Raw genomic sequence first — 15723 nt, forward strand, 5'->3', positions numbered from 1 at the left:
CCGTCCCTGATTCCGCTGCTGCGGAGGGAAAAGCCAGGCCTGTGTGTGAACCTCGCCTGCTGGTTTTCTGTGTCTGATGACGTGACTCCTGGGCCTCGCTGTCCTCAGGGTGGAGGGACCGTCCTCCTGGACTAGCCGATTCGCAGGGGCAGCAGACGGCCTGCCCGAGGGGCTCCCTTGGCGTGCAAACCACCCGGCCCAGGACAGCCTCCGGCCCAGCCTCCTCCACCCTGGCCTCCTGGCCCCGAATGCCCCCCGTGGCCTGGCTGCCCCACCTCTGGGCCCCCGAGGAACACCCTCTCCTCAGAGGCAGCCGGGCCCTGACCTGCCGGCCCGGCCCAACCTCACATTTCCTATCAAATCTCGCTGTTTGGCAACAGCCCCCAGAGAGCAGCCTGACAATAGGCTCCAAGCTTTGGGGGACCCGTTCCTCCTGTGACTTTCCCTGGACCGGTGTGTGCTTTCCCTGTGGCAGGTCGAGGCACCCTCGGGGACCAGCCGCACGACGCGAAGCACGCGGTTTCGGCGACGCTGGCTGTGAATCACAGGCTCTGTCGCGTGCATTTGAAACTGGCGTCACAGGGGGTAACGGAACAGCACAGTTCGTGCTTATAATTTCGATTTTTTATTTAGTGAGAACGGCATCAAATACCGAGTGGAAAACCCTCTGTGAGCAGAAAGGGACGGAGGGAGGAAGGCTGTGGAAGAAAAAAACCCCTCTCATTTGGTGCCTGTAACGGCACCGTTTCCACGTTTTGAGTTTTGCACCGGGCCCCACCGATTACACGGCCGGTCCACGGCACTGCGTTCGGTGCCCGGTGGGCGTTGCCGTGGTGATGGCGCGGCTTCCGTGTGGGCGCTGGGTGCTGTTGCCAACGGCACGGCGTGGGCGGTGCTGAGCAGAGCCGGCGTCGGAGAGGTTTCCAGGGAAAGGACTCGGGAGCACCTCTCGCCTCTGGCCCGTGTGCGTCTGGGCTCACGGCTGTCTTCAGGGGCCGTGGCGAGGTCCCTCTCGCTTCCTGCCGCTGTATCTCCCAGGCTACCAGCAGGAAACAGGCTTCACATAAAGGAATGTCATACACGAAAATTTGCAGACGTGCGGGCAAGGCTGAGGGACCCCCAGAGACAGGCAAGAGCCGGGAGCCTCACCTCTCCTGAAGCGACAGGCAGGGAGCACTCTTTCCTCCAGCCCCCTGTGGGCTGGGGACCCGGGAGGGGACGCCCACCAAGACTGGGCGGCCAGCACAGGAGCCGGTGGGCAGGGGGGCCGGGAGATGCGGCCGTAAAGCGTTTCCCGAACAGCAAGGTGGCCTAAGGTGGAGAAGGGCTTGGGCAGTAGGGTGGGTCCCATGTTGACCAGCCACACGCCAGCCCATCCAGGAAGGACCCATCCCAGCATCTCTCCACAGCCTGCAGCTTTGGGGGCAAAACCTGGAACACGTCTGGGGAAGATACCCTCAGAAAGTGCTCTCCGAATACCCCAAGCACAGCACTGGATCCTATCTGCCTTTGGGGGAGTTGGGCTCACTGCTTGGGAGGAGGGCACACAGAGGTGCCCCATGACCTCAGGTCAGCTTCCGGGAGTCCCCCGCCCGATGCCTTGCCAGCTTGGAGCTGGGCCCCCACCCTCAGACCTCAGGAAGCCACCCCCCCCCTCCCGGCTGGGGTCTCGTGCCACCAGGCTGAGGACTGTTAATCACTCCGTTAATGACTCAGCCCTCAGGGTTCCCCCGGCTCTGCCAGCCCCTCCTCAAGCCAGGACCGCAGCTCAGCAGCGTAACACGAAAAATGTGGCAAATCACTATTGTTCACGATGGTTAACCCATCCCGGCAGTGACGGCGCAGGTTATCAAGTTACTCCGAAGGGCAGCACATAGTGGGGAGTGTTTGCTGGTGAACAGGGCTGCTGTCACCGCCATCCGGGGGCTGGGGCAGGACGCAGGGATCTGGAGGCTGCGGACAGGACAAGGGAGCCCTCTGGAAGATGCTGTAACCCGCACGTGCTCTGGAGGGTTCTCTATTTCCTCTCCTTCTCTCCTCCAGCCAGAGCTTCCCCAGAGAGGCAGATGCCTCTGGAGGTGGGGAGGCCAGGGAAGCCGGGGGGGGGGGGGGGGGGGGAGACCTGTGCAGGGGGACTTGTGGGTTCTGGCAGGCCCTGGGGGCAGCACAGATCAGCCACCCCTCCCCCACCCCGGGAGAAGCCTCCGCCCTGGACTCTGGGAGCCCGCAGGACGGGACCTGCCCCGACCCCGGACCTCGGAAGACCCGCCCCAGGCAGGCCTTCCTCTTGTGCACACGAGCGTGCCCATGTGTGGGTAATGTGCCCGAGCGCACGGCTGCACACACGCGGGGCCCGGCCCCCGGCTGCCGCGGGGCTCTGTCTGGGCCCAGACTGAACAACCGTACTCTGTTCGGTGGAGGTGGGGGCAGGTCGCGAGGCGGGGCCTCCTCTTAAATGCCTTTGGCGAGGCGCCCAACAGCAGGGAGGAAGTGAGGCTCTGAGGCTCTGAGGCCTTGCTCTGGAAGAAAAGCCCCCAGACAGCTGCAGCCCAGCCCCCTGGGCCCCACTTGGCAACGTCTCCCGGCGGGTGGGGGGCGGCCTCTGAGCTGCTGGCTCTGGAGACGCAGGTGGCGGCCGAGGGCCCTCCGTGCGCCCGGGAAGCGGAGGCCCCAGGGGCCGCCTGCCCGAGGGGCCGAGCCTCCCCGCTGGGATACGGGCTCGTGTAGGGCATCGGGAAACCGGGCAGCCTGTGCCCCACGCGCTGGTCCGGGGCGTGGCTCCCCCACTGGTGGCAGGACCCAGGCGCTGTGCCCACCGGCACGAGAACAGCTCCATCTACCCCCCCCCGCACCCGAGGACGAAGGTGCTTTCACAGCAGCAGGTGGGACTGTCTATCGTTGCTGCTTCAAAGTCCACGTTTTCGTCTTGCCGGAGTCGAGTCGCAGGGTCCTCGTGGGCACGGGACGAGTGGCAGAGCAGGCTCACGAGGCCCCTCTTACTGGTGGGCGCATCCCGGCTGCCGCTATGGAGCCAGAGCCCCAAATCAAGGGCTCGCTCTCTCTGGAGGCTCCGGGACAGTTGTTCCCGTCCCTCCCGGCTCCCGGTGCTGCGGTGGCCTTGCTGTCCCCCGTGTGTAGACGCCTCCCTCCACCTCTGCCTCTGGCTTCGTGCGGTGACTCCTCTGTGCTTCTGTCTCCTCCTCCGGTAAGACACCGCTCGCTCGCTCGCTCGTCGCATTCAGGGCCCACCCTCCTCCGGATGACCTCATCTTAACCAATCGCGTCTGCAAAATCTCCCAGATAATGTCACGGTCTGGGACCCCAGGGGACACGCACGTTGGGGAGACACCGTCCGACCCGACTCAGGACACACATCCATACTTACCCGCGCGGCGCTCCGTGGGACGGGCGCAGACGTGGAAGATGTGCGCACAGGGGCAGCGACTTGCCCAAGGCCCCTCGGGGCAGACACTCTCCCGTTACCCCCGGCTGCACCACCAACCACCGAGGGGGTGGCGCAGAACCTCGAGCACGCTGACTTGTGTCAGGAACTTGGGCCGGGCCGGCGGGGGGCGGGGAGCTGCTGCGTGCTGGGGTCAAGCTCCTCTCTCGGGGGCAGCTGGCTGTCAGAGCGCTGGCCTCTCCCCGTGGAGACGCGGTTCCCAGCACAAGCGTCTGTGGCGCAGAGAGAAAAGCAGGTGGACACTGGCTGTCGTTCCAGGTGTGCCCAGGTGTGAGCAGGTGTGCTGGGTGCCAGGCCCAGGAGTACGTGGACGTCAGCCTGGCTTGCCTCAGGCCGCTGCTGCCCGAAGTCTGGTGTGGGAGGTCTCTAACCAAGCGCCCACACGGAGCGCGGAGGACCCTCCAAACCCTTGGCATCCAGCCCAGAGCCAGGGCTCAGAGGCGGGGGTGGGCAGGACGGTCCCACACTGCCACCTGGTGGTCGCCGCCCCAGCACAGGGGGATTCTGGGTCCCCGGTCCATAGCACGCCTGTGGCTTCTCCAGGCCCAGGGTGTGGACGGGACAAACCCTGCTCTGGGGGTCTCAGGACCCCCCAGGCTCCTTCACTTTCCGTTTCCTCCTGTGCTGGGCACTGTCACCCAGGAGCTGTAGGGAAGAATTCGGGAGCCTCCGTAGGCAACCAGACCCCCAAACAGTGAAGAAGCCCCACAGAGGAAGAGCTGCCACAGCTCGGGGGCTCCCCGCCTCTCCGGGCCGCCTTTCCCTTCCTGAGGGGCGGTGGATGGGCCGACTCTTCACGCGGGGTGCAGAGGTCAGCAGCCACTTGCCAACAGGACAGACGGAGGGGCCGGGCGGGGCAGGGTGGGCGGCTGGGCATGCGTCCATGAACAGGTGCTAATGGCTTCAGGATGCGTTTCCAACCTTGCCCAGCAGGAGTTTCCTGCCATGCTCGACCTCCTCAACCTCCTCCTCCTGTCATGACCCCACATGCCCCCATGCCCCCATTCACTCCCATCCTGGGAGTCGGGACGTGACTGGCACACAGGCCAGTCTCCCCCCGGGACTTTCACTCTGGGGAGGGGGAGGCTCATTACAAGTCAGTCTGGGGGGCAAGTGCCCTGAGACGTCACCGGGAGGCTTTGGGCGGGCGGTCCAGGAAGGAGGTGACCAGTGAGGGAGAGCAGGCGTGCAGAACAGGGAGGTGGGGAGGAGCCAGCGGGCCCACAGGCGCCAAGGACAAAAGGCTTTCCTCCTGGGTGACGGCCCTCAGGGACTGCTGCTCCGGCCGAGGGCTGCTTCTGCTTTTCTGGGCCTCCGGAGAAGAGAGAGGGTGCTGTGGTGCCTCAGTTTCCCTGCAATCTCGTCTTCGAGGTGTTTGTGACTCTACTTGGCGCTCAGTCCGGGACTATTTTGCAAGGAAGGTACGGAAGGAAGCCAGTTGTCGGCCCCAGATCCCCTCTCGGTCACGGTCACGGTCACGGGCAGAGCAGGATAGCCGCCGTGTCCGGGTGAACAGAGGGCAGGGACCTAGTCTCTGGCACCCCACCCCCACCATTGCCCTGAGCAGTGGGATATTGTCCCTAACCTGATTACTGGCCCTGCCACTGCCTCCAGTCTTAAAGAGGATTAAATGGGAGGGTTGGCGGGTTCAGGGACCCGGGCGCCTCCGAGGCAAAGCGGCTGCAATCATGCAGCGATTGGCTAGTTTAGTTGCAGGGACTGTGGCCTGGAGGTCAGGGACAGGTCAGGGACGGCTTGCAGTTAACAGGCGTTGGGTGGGCGTCTGCCCTGAGGTGTCTGCGCTGGGGGCTCTGGGTCTTGGGTTTTTACCCCCTCCCTCCTCACCTCCCTCTTCTGCTGAGGGGCCCCATGTGGGTGGGGCTGGTCAGCCCCATCTGAGGTCGGCACGGCCCCATCACTAGGCCGAAAACCAAGGTGTCTCTCTTGGTCCCTTGGCCCAAAGATCCTGTTTTTTCCAGCATTTTCAAAAAGGGTGCAAATCCAGGGGCACCTGGGTGGTTCAGTCGGTTAAGCATCCACACTCTTGGTTTGGGCTCAGGTCATGATCTCTCAGTTCGTGCGTGGGTTTGAGCCCCGCACCAGGCCCTGCACTGTCAGCACAGTCTGCTTGGGATTCTCTCTCCGTCTCTGTCAAAAATAAATAAACATTAAAAAGAAAAAAAGGGGGCAGGGGCGCCTGCGTGGCTTAGTCGGTTGAGCGTCTGACTTCAGCTCAGGTCGTGATCTCACAGTCCATGAGTCCCAGCCCCGCGTTTGGCTCTGTGCCCACACCTCGGAGCCTAGAGCTGCTTCGGATTCTGTGTCTCCCTCTCTCTGCTGCTCCCCCGCTCACACTCTGTCTCTCTCTCTCTCAAAAAATGAATACATATTAAAAAAAAAAGAAGTGTGCAAATCCAGCCTCTTCCCAGGACACCCACCAGCCCCCATGCTCCTGCTGCCTGGGCCTGGCTGGTGCTGGTCCCTGAGTGGGGCTGGGACTCGCCTCCGATGACCAGAAGGCAAACGCCATGGGAGTCACGTTAGGGTATAAAGACTCTGGCTTCTGTCTGTCTGTCCCTCCTGCTCTGCTTCCTCCGTCTGATGGAGCCAGCAGCCGCCGCCTTGACAGAGGCCCCCGGGAGAGGCCCTCAGACAGGGGACCGAGGATGGTGTCCGGCTGAATCCTGCTTCGAGGCCTGTGCGTAAGCTCGCATGGGGGTCCCTCCCCGGTGGAGTCTTCAGACGGGCCTCGGCCCCGCCGACGCCAGCTGCGGCCCGTGAGGGACCCTGAGCCAGAGGACCCGGTAGTCCCAGCAGATACAGGCACGGGAGCTGCTGGTCTGGGGTCGCTTGCTACACAGCAATGGACAGCTTCCAGACACAACTACTCACTTCTCACACAGCCCAGTGCCCGTTCACACCCCAGCAAAGTCCTTCCTGCCGCCGTCTCTGGCTTGCTTGCCACCTGGTGCCCCTTCTCCTCCAGCCACGCCATGCCTTCTGGTTTTTCGACCTTCCAAGTGCTTCTGTCTCAGAGCCTTGGCACTGGCTGTTCCCTCTGCCTGGGATGCTTTTCCCTCGAGATGTGCGAGTAGCTGGCTCTCTCTCCCCCTCCGGGCCATCACCGCCTTCCTTCCCCTGTGTATCGGTCCCCATGGCATCCGTCGGCACCCGCACTGCCTTCTGCCTCCCTGCCCTGTGCCGGGATGGCAGGCGGTTCTCCGTGCGTGCCCAGTCCCCCCGTGGCTGCACCCGACCAGGGTCAGCAGACGCTCAGTAAATGTCTGTTGAATGAACAGGGAGACAGAGGCTGAATCCAGTCAGCCCAGCAGACACCAACTTCTGGGGCTCAGCTGACATCGGGTGTTCCACATGCATTCATTTTTTATCTTGAGAGAAAGAAAGAGAGAGGGAAAAGGAGAGAGAGAGAGAGAAAATCTCTGCTGTCAGCACAGAGCCTGATGCAGGGCTCGAACCCACGACCCTGGGACACGACCTGAGCCTAAATCAAGAGTAGGATGCTCAACCAACCGAGCCACCCAAGGCGCCCGCACACGTATCTATTGGGTTCAGTCTCCGTGTCCTACGGGATGCAGACGGGGGTTCGAAATTCTGAGCATATTGGAGGAAACTTAATCCACAGGCCTACCCTGCGTGTTTCTGTTCCCATGACGTCCCGGGGAGGAACCGGAAGGAAGGAGGGGGCCGGACACCGTGGCACCTGGACACCCACACCAGCTGGGTGGTCGGAGTCCTTGCAGCCTGTGACCGCGGGGCCGAGGACGCCGCCTCCCGGCGGGTCTTCTGCGTCCCTCGCGCTGTCCTGTGCGGAAGGGAGCCCTTTGCAACAAGCATCCCAGCCCTCCCTCCCTATCTTCTCCGTAGAAAGTCACGATGTGCTGACGGGAGCGGCCGCCTGCCTGGCCCCTGAGCGCACGAGCCCCCCAGGGCCCGCCGTGCTGGAGTGAGAAGCAGCCCCTGCCGTGCCAGGTCACCTACGTGTGGGGGTCACTCGGTGCTGCGGGGCGCAGGCCGCCCCGCCCGCCGTGAGAACCGCGTGGCAGGGGCCCACGTGCAGGGAGGAAGCCAGGCCGCAGGCCCGGCACGAGGGCAGCCCTTGGGAAAAGCGGGGAGGAAGGTGCCCGCGGCTGTCGCCTGCGTTGGCCAAGATGCGAGAAGGAGCCAGACCAGATGAGAGCTGCCAGCGTGGAGCGAGAGCGAGAGAGGACGAGGCTCCGAACGTCGTCCCGCCCGACGCCGGGACGCTGGCAGATTTCCAGGTCCCCGAGTCCGGCCAGATCCGACAGGGTGCGGGTGGCCCCCTGGACGCCGCGGCTGGCCCACGTGCATTCTGGGACGCCGGAGGCGCCAGCAGCACGTTGCGGGCGACAGGGAGCGGGCAGAGGAATCCACCTCAGATGAGAGGTGTCCCTCGTAGGCCCGGAAAGGGGCCTCCCAAGCAGGCATCCCCCAGAGGCCCCGGCTCGGTAGGGCTGAAATATGGGGCCGACCCGCCGGGGAGACAGGAGGGACGGTGAGCAGAATTAAGTGATCCGGAAGGCACACCTGTGAGCCTTGCCAGCCGTGCACAGAGAACCCGGCCTCCTGTTCCAGACCCGCTTTGGCCAGTGACCTTTAAAGGCCATTTCACGGGGTTTCCTGTGCTGGTGGCCGAGAGGTGTGTCAGCCGGGGCTCCCGGTGCCCCCCCCCCCCCCCCCGCCCCGTGAACTCTGCCACCCCACCCTGGACACACAGGGAGTGAGGGTGCACCTTTGACGTGTGGGATCACGGTGGCGGTGGCTTGAGGCACAGCCCAGCCCAGCGGGACTGGGGCGCTTCCCAAGCGTGAGTGGGGTCGGCCTCTCGAGACTGCTTTGGAGACAGTGGGCACAGGGCTGTTTCTCGGGAAGACTCAGAACTCCTTACTCCTACATCCGTCAGACACAACGAGAGGCAGATGGGGCCTGGGGGATGGGCACAGGGGATTGGGGTGGGACCCGGCGGAGGGGGTTTGACGGGACGGGGCAAGACGGGGCGGGGTGGGGCGGGGACAGGCAGGAGCGAGGGTTCCAGGTTTCGAGAGTCCCCTGGGCTCTGTCCCGAGGGAGAAGCAAGTCCTCTTTTGAGCCTGTCCTGGGTCCAGGCTGATGAATGCGGAGACGTGAAGCACCCCCCCCCCCCAGCCCCCGCTCCCTGCCCCAGGCTGGGGGAGGTGAGACCCCACAGCCCACCAGCTGCCCGGGACCGGCAGCCCAAGGGCCTGCTTCCGGAGCCCCCAGAAGCCCCAGTGACCCCTCGCTTGGAGACGTTGCCGGGAGCCTTGATTCTGCTTACATTACAAACGCAAGGTGTTTATGATGTTCTTAGGAACAACGATGCCGTTTTGCGTGCGCAGAGGAAGCCTGCGCCCCAGGATGGTTCACCGGTCTGTTCGCACACAATTTCCATACATCTCTAACGATTACCATTTTAACAGCTCCTGGTATAGACAGCAAGAGGCAGTTCCATTTAACAGGGCACAAACCCAATTCCCTCTGCACTCAATTTTACCGGGCTGCAGAATCAACTTGAGCCTGTCAGGGCCTTATTCCGGAGTCTACCCATGCCGGCTCTTTCCCTCATCTCCCTGCCTGTGTCTCCTCTCTCAGGAACTCAGTCCTGCAGAGGAAGATGTGCTGATACCAAGTAACAGCCTTTATCTCTTTACAACGAAATCTAATTAGGTGTAAAGGGAACACCCAGCTGGGACCAGCAGGCCTGAGGCCTGGAGGATGCTCCTGGGGGCTGCCCACCCCAGGCCACTGCCACCTCTCCAGCCGCCCCAGTCAGGAGGAGGTCTCTCCGGGGTCTTCTGGGGGTCAGCAGCGTCTGAGGCCTCGGCCCCCTGGATCCGCCACATGGATTTTTGTCCTTGGTCAGAGGAAGCTTCTGCTGCAGTGCTAATGACACAGAGGCACAGCCACACGTCCCCGAGACGTACGTATGTCATTACCCCCATTTTACCTATGGGAAACGGGCACAGAGAGGGTGAGTAACTTGCCCCGGGTCACACAGCGAGCGTCAGAGCCGAGCGGTACTCACCCAGAGGCAGTTTGGAGCCTCGTTAGCTCCTGGGGGCACCATGCCGTCCTGTCTCGTGCTGTGGCCCGTGGACAGCCCTTGCATTTACCCGGCCGTATCTGTCCTGTCTTCTGCTAACAGCTCCGGTGTCCCCATTTAGAGCCACCTCTGCCCTCTGGGCCAGTCATGCCGGGAGGGGACGCACCCTGGTCCTGCTCTGCTGACTGGGTCGCGCCTCAGAGCTGGCGGCCGCCCTCCCCTGTCTGGAGCCCACGGTCCAAGCGGCACCAACCGAAGTCGGGCCTGGGGCTCTGGCTGGGGCTGGCAGGAGGGGCCCTTGGGCAGCAGGCAGGGGGCACTGGTGTGGCAGGGGGGCTGCCCGGGGTCCCCCGTGTAACTCCTGCTTCAGCACCTGCATGACAGTGCTTCACAGCCTGCTGCTCTGTGCACGTGCCGGTGTGGGTGCATGTGTGTGCACCAGCGTCTGGGTGCGAGTGGGGCTGGGCGGGCAGGACGTTCGGGGCGGGTCCTTCCCGTGCACCCACCAGACTGTGCACGGAGCTGGAGGGCTCCGAGTGATCACCTCTGAGTTAGCCCTCGATCCGGGAAGACCCCAGGGCGGCCGTCTGCAGCACCCCACCGCCCGCCCACCCGGGCTCCCGAGATGTCTCGCCAGGCTCCCACTTAGGATCTGGCCAGAGTCGAGGGTGCTGAGGGACCCCTTAGGAGATGTGGTTGCACTCACCTCCCTGAGCCTGTTGCTTTCCTCACCTCATGTCTGTTTACAGGAAAGCTGAGCCAGAAGGAGCTTCCTGGAGAGCACCCGTGTCTGGAGAGCTCGCCAAACAGAACCCAGCCCTCCGGAAGCCCGGTCGGTCGTGTTACCGCCGCATCCCAGGCATGCAGGGAAAACCTGTGAGTCTAGGGGAGGGACAGTGGGGAGGGTTCGAGGTCAGTCTGGGGCCCCGGGTCCTGGCACATTCAGCCTCTCAGGACACAGTCCCCTAAACAAAGGAAGGTGCGGGAGTGACACTGTGGCGACTCAGAAGGTCTGGCAGCTTCCATGCCTACCCTCTTGGGAGCCCTGAATTGGCATGTAAGAAGTTCAGCTGCCCAGACTATGGAGAGGCACGTGGGGGACCACGTGGAGGGGCCACGTGGGGAGGCCATGGTAGGGAGGCCACGAGGGGGGACCACGGGAGAGGCCACAGAGATCACTCAATCTTGCCAGAGAGAGAAGAGCTCTAGTAATCCCATATGGAAAGGTCTCTTTAGCAGGGACACTTAGGGACAGAGAAAAGATGTTGGACAAGATACAAGAGAAGATACAAGATACGAAAGATGCAAGACTAGACACAAAGAGGAAATAATATCTGAGATTTGAGGAAAAGTTGTTAGACCCCCAGCGACAGCCTGCAACAGCGGGATGGGGGCTCCCCACCGACTCCCCTGGGCTGGTTGGAAATTGGCCAGGTGTGAGCAGACGTGGACGCTGCCCGCGGTGGCGGGGGAGGGGGGGGCGTGGGTCTCCGACGATTCGCTGGGGACCTCAGGTCGTGGCCCCATGGTGTCAGGAAAGGAACTAGGCTGGAAGGACACACACCTCACCTTCCTGCCAGGGAAGCCCAGGTCCTGGTGAGTTCATGCGGGCGGGGTCTCCGGGTACAGCCCCCCCCCCCCCCCCCAGGGCCGCACCCTGGAGCCCTGCGCTAAGTTGGCAGCTCCTGCACCAGGCATCACGACCCGTGGGGCGGCCTCCTGCCTCCTGCTTTGTTTGGGACCCTCGGCAGAGAACCAGCCAGGGGCTGGGGGCAAGCCGACCAGGAGGGGAGCCGGGCAGGCCCACTCTCTCCTGGGCGCTGTTCCCAAAAGCTCGGTGGTTCACAGAGGCCGCCCGGAGTTGGGCACAGCTAGCGAGCTCGGGGCCACAGGCGGGTCCGGACCCCCGGCCAGGGGCGTCCACGCGCGGACCGCGGCAGCCGGAGACCGGGCGGCCCTCTGCCCCCACTAACTGCGACTTCAGAAAGTTATTTAATTTTCGGGGGCTGTTCCTCTTCTGCGAAGTGGAGAGAACGACGGGACCCCCTCGTCGGCCTCTCCGCCTGCACACTTAACCCCGGGCACACGGGCCAGACTCAGGAGGTGTCAGCTGCTACTCCCGTCACTGGGAAAGACCATTGTCCCGGTGCAGGAGGGTAACGATGTGTCCCCAGAACGGGACAGGGGACGGACCTTCTTGTACTGAAGAGTCCTTAGTGATTTTATAACACGTGTGGGTTTTATTCCTGATGTTTCACGCGGCGGGGAGCTGCTGGGACACTGGGGCCTCGGTGGACACTGCCCCACCAGAGACGCGCAGTGTGCCGATGGGGCGGCGGGGCGGTGTCCCCGTGTGGGGCGGGGCCTGGGGGGGGCGGGGGTGGCACCGCGTCCCCGTGCGGGGCGGGGCCTGTGAGGGGCGGGGCGGCAGGGCGTCCCCGTGTGGGGCGGGGCCTGGGAGGGGCGGGGCGGGGCCTGGGAGGGGCGGGGCGGCAAGAGTCCCCGGAAGGAGGCTTGCTTGTTCCTGGCCGGGCGGAGGCCCACGTGTCGCGCGACCTCCTCAGCTTTCCGCCTGGGGTCAGCTTCCGGTGGGGTTGCATTAACCGCCCCCCCAACCCCCCAGCCCGAGTCGTCCCAGCGGCCGGCTCTGTGCAGCCACGTCGAGACCCATTGATGTACTGTCCCCGTCGCTTCCCGTCTGTCCTCTCCCAGCGCTTCAGACCACGCGGTTGCCACGGCGGTGACATGACCCATAATAGTCCCTGCCTCCTCCAGTAAATGAAGGGACAGAGGTTTCCCACGGAGCAGACAGGTGAGGGAGGGGCGGGGAGAGCGCGCCACCAGCCTCACGACCCCCCTCACGGGAGCGCAGCCCCCCTGCGGCCACCTCACCTCAGTCTGCACGTTGCTCCCACTTCCGCGTCCGCTGCTGCGAAATGTGGGCGGCGCACAGTTTGCGGGTACGAGATGCAGAAGTCTCGCGGGAAGGCCGCTCTGCCGGCGGGTTGTCCGGACGCTCATTGTGACCGCCGTGCAGCCCCGTCAGCTGGGACGGGCGGTGGCTGTGCCGCCAGCGCGCGCTTGGCGGCGCTTCTGTTCCAGTTAGGGGGCGAGAAGGCGGGGGTCACGGCGCAGCGCTCGCGCGCTCACACGCGTGGCACCGGGGCGGCCTCTCCTTTCCCTGATGGCCCTCGAGGGAGGGCAGCACGACGGCCGAGGAGGCCGGCTTAGCCCTCGTGCCGTCTCCTTCCCGCTCTCCGGCTCTGGCTCTCGTCCCCTGCCTCCATGTCAGGATGGGGGTGCCCCGGCCTCGGTACCGGCCGCCTGTGCTCCTCCACGACTGATGGGGCTTTGGGACCCAGGACGAGGTCAACCAGAGGTCGCCGCCCGCTCCCCGAGGTCCGGCAGGGCCCTGGGAGGGAGTCACTGCCCGAGGCCATGACCAGTGAGGCTCAGGTGCACTGACGGGAATCCGAGGCGGACAAGAGCCCAGAGAGGCAGACGCTGGGACCATCTGGGCCTCTTGGTGCAGGATTGCGGGGAGTCCTCCCAGGGCAGTGGGGAGGGCGTGGGGACCGCAGGATTGGGAAGGGGCCAGAACCCAGGCAGAGAGCAGGAGGCGGTGACACCTGGTGGCGTGTATGCCCCATGGGGCAGTGGGGGGCAGCGGGGGCGCTCGAGGGGCTCAGGGGCAGAGTGAGCAGGAGGGAGGCTGCAGGGAAGGTCAGGAGCCTAGACGGCCCGTCACCTGCTGCCAAGGACTGTCCCTCTCCTGGCTCGGGGGTCACAGACCACGTCTCTTCCTGCCTGTGGGGTCAGCAAGCAGGATGGGGACCGTGGAGGGGGGCCAGCCTCCTGTCACTGTGGCCCGACCTCTTGGGCTGGACTCTCCTTGTGTACGGACACTGACCTGCTGCTCCTGGAGGGTGTCCTGGACCCCCACCTTCCTCGCCGTGCCCGCAGCCTGGCCCACTTCCTATCTCAGGGCTTCCACTCTCCCCGGGGGGCCCCGCTGTGAGGGGTCCTCTCCTGTCTCTACCCGCACTGCCCTTTCTCCGGGAAGGCCAGATGCAGCCTTGCCTCCTACAGGCAGTATTCCAGGACTGCCCCAATTGTTGCCTTCTCTCCTTCCTTCGCTTCTAGGACACCTGCTCAGGCCCGGCTGACCGCACGCTTCCTGTGGGGACCCGGCTGGGCTCTCCATTTCAGGGGTGCTGCAGTGGGCTGAATAGCATACCCCCAAATTCATGTCACCTGGAACCTCAGAAGATGGTTTTAGTTGGAAATAGGTCTTTGCAGATGCAATTAGTTAAGAGTGGAATGGGCCCTGATTCAATGACTGGGTCCTTACAAGAAAAGACCCACAGACAGAACACATGGGGAGCGGGCCACATGGCAATGGAGGCAGAGAGGGGAGGGACACCAAGGATGGGCCACAACAGGGGCTGAGAGAGGCTGGGAGCAGGGGAGAGGGGGTGAGGGGCTGGGAGCGGGTGGGAGGGGGTGAGCGGGTGGGAGGGGCTGGGAGCAGGGGAGGGGGAGGGGCTCGGAGCGGGTGGGAGGACAAGGAGGGGCTGGAAGCGGGGCGGGGAATGCTGGGAGGGGCTGGAAGCAGGTGGGAAGGTGGCGACGCGCTGGAAGCGAGGGGGGTTGCCTGGGAGGGGCCGAAAGGGGCTGGGAGGTCTGGGAGGGTCGGGAGGGGACCGAGCTTCCATCAGAGCTCCAGAAGGAGCGAGCCCTGCCGGCGCTCTGATGTTGGGCTCTGTAGTCTCTGCCCCACAAGGCACTTGTCCCAGCCCAGCGAGACTGCACAGATTAGGCGAGCCGGTTGGGGCCGCGCGTGGTGAAGTGCCTGCTCCCAGGGGACCGTGGGGACAATGACCCCTCCCCCCCGCGCGCGAGCGCAGGCTCGGCTAGCGCCGGCTGCGGCTTTCTCCTCCCTGGTGGTCCTGCGAGCGCGGACCATGCAGTGCGGGCAGGAGGGTCGCTGGCACTGCGGTAGGTAGGGTGTTGGGGGGTGAAAAGAAAGTCTTAGGTCTTTTTAAATGTATATCCATTCTACTTGGAACTCGAGCTCAGTTTTAAACTTTTACTACTTTTTAAATTTACAAGCTTTTTTTTTTTTTTTTTTAAATTTCAGAGAGAGCGTGTGCAAGCAGGGGAGAGGCAGAAAATCACAAGGAGGCACCACGTTCACCTCGGAGCCGACGCGGGGCTCAACCCCACAACCCTGGGATCATGACCTCGGCTGAAACCAAGAGTCAGAGGCTCTGGACTCCTGGGTGACTCCGCTGAGGAACAGACTCTTGATTTCCGCTCAGGTTATGATCTCGTGGTTCATGAGATCGAGCCCCATTCGAGCTCAGCTCTGCTGAGTGTGGAGCCTGCTTAGGATTCTCTCTCTCCCTTTCTGTCTGCCTCTCCCCTGCTTGTGTGCTCTCTCTCTTTCTCTCAAAATAAATAAATAAAAAAAAGACTCAGTTGACTGAGCCACGCAGGAGCCCCTGGGAATGGGTTTTTAAAATATGGAGGGAATGCGTTCCTTTCACGTTGTTTGCGAAATGCAAGGCAAGGACTCCTTGTTCTGCTAATTTTGCTGTGCCATTGAACAGAGTGGGTCCTGAAGGATGGTGGTCGGCAGGCCAGGCGCTCCCGTCCCCCGTTCCGGGCCCTCCCTGGTGTGGCCCCTTCCACTGAGGCGGTTGTGAGGCAGCTCTGTGTTTCCACTTTACATCAGCGTCCCCGCTGCTCTTGCAAACACGAGCTCAGCGCTCGCGGTCTTAACACACCCCGGACCGAGCTCCTGCACATCCCTCAGAACCCCTTGCTCCCCACCCTCCCCATCTCAGGAAATGGCTCCCCAAGGTGTGGGTTGGGTCATCCTTGATTCGGTCTTGTCTCACCTTCTGTGTCTCATCGTCAGAAAATCCTGTCGGGTCTATTTGCAAAATATACTCAGAGCCAGACCAAGTGGCATCCCTCCACTATGGCCCCTTGGTGATGAGAGGGAGGGGAGGTGGGCTGGGAGGGGGAAGGGAAGGGGCAGGCCAGTGGGACGTCTGTCTGTGCTCCTCTCCTGCCTCCCGTATCCCCTCCCCATGTCCGGTCCCCAGTGCTGGCCTGGATGCAGCCACAGCCCTGCACACCTACCACAGGGACG

The 15723-nt window shown here is 63.6% G+C and overlaps 1 protein-coding gene and 1 long non-coding RNA gene across 8 annotated transcripts; one reads left to right on the forward strand and one right to left on the reverse strand.

The window, feature by feature from the left end:
• Nucleotides 1-609: 609 nt before the first annotated feature.
• On the reverse strand, nucleotides 610-12834 carry LOC132665238 (uncharacterized). 7 transcript variants are annotated; one of them, XM_060612047.3, is made up of 8 exons: nucleotides 12456-12834; nucleotides 10270-10445; nucleotides 8799-9467; nucleotides 8235-8428; nucleotides 7113-7286; nucleotides 3386-3675; nucleotides 1150-1311; nucleotides 610-1057 (listed from the first exon to the last, which is right to left on the reverse strand). In XM_060612047.3, the coding sequence occupies exons 5-8, from the start codon at nucleotides 7131-7133 to the stop codon at nucleotides 721-723; spliced, it is 810 nt and encodes a 269-aa protein (XP_060468030.3). In that variant the 5' UTR covers nucleotides 7134-7286; nucleotides 8235-8428; nucleotides 8799-9467; nucleotides 10270-10445; nucleotides 12456-12834; the 3' UTR covers nucleotides 610-720. The 7 variants fall into 7 exon arrangements, with proteins under 7 accessions (XP_060468030.3, XP_078292106.2, XP_078292108.2 ...); XM_078435980.2 differs by having other exon boundaries at nucleotides 3386-5611; XM_078435982.2 differs by having other exon boundaries at nucleotides 3386-7286; nucleotides 8799-8943.
• LOC132665240 (uncharacterized) lies at nucleotides 12033-15052 on the forward strand. The gene is made up of 2 exons (XR_009604020.2): nucleotides 12033-12375; nucleotides 14704-15052. It is a non-coding gene; the product is annotated as an uncharacterized LOC132665240 (long non-coding RNA).
• Nucleotides 15053-15723: the final 671 nt, after the last annotated feature.

Source organism: Panthera onca, chromosome D3 (genome assembly GCF_046562875.1).
Source record: "Panthera onca isolate mPanOnc1 chromosome D3, mPanOnc1 haplotype 2, whole genome shotgun sequence".
Classification (NCBI taxonomy): Eukaryota; Metazoa; Chordata; class Mammalia; order Carnivora; family Felidae; genus Panthera; species Panthera onca.

Bases quoted from the DNA above. Each gene is read 5' to 3' on its own strand.
- LOC132665238 (XM_078435983.2), bottom strand. From the start codon at position 3,879: ATGCCAAGGGTTTGGAGGGTCCTCCGCGCTCCGTGTGGGCGCTTGGTT. The intron at 1,312-3,385 runs GTAAGTATGGAT...TCTCCACCTTAG, and splicing joins TCCCACGGAGCGCCGCGCGG to GCCACCTTGCTGTTCGGGAA. The intron at 1,058-1,149 runs GTGAGGCTCCCG...CTTTATGTGAAG, and splicing joins TGCCTGTCGCTTCAGGAGAG to CCTGTTTCCTGCTGGTAGCC.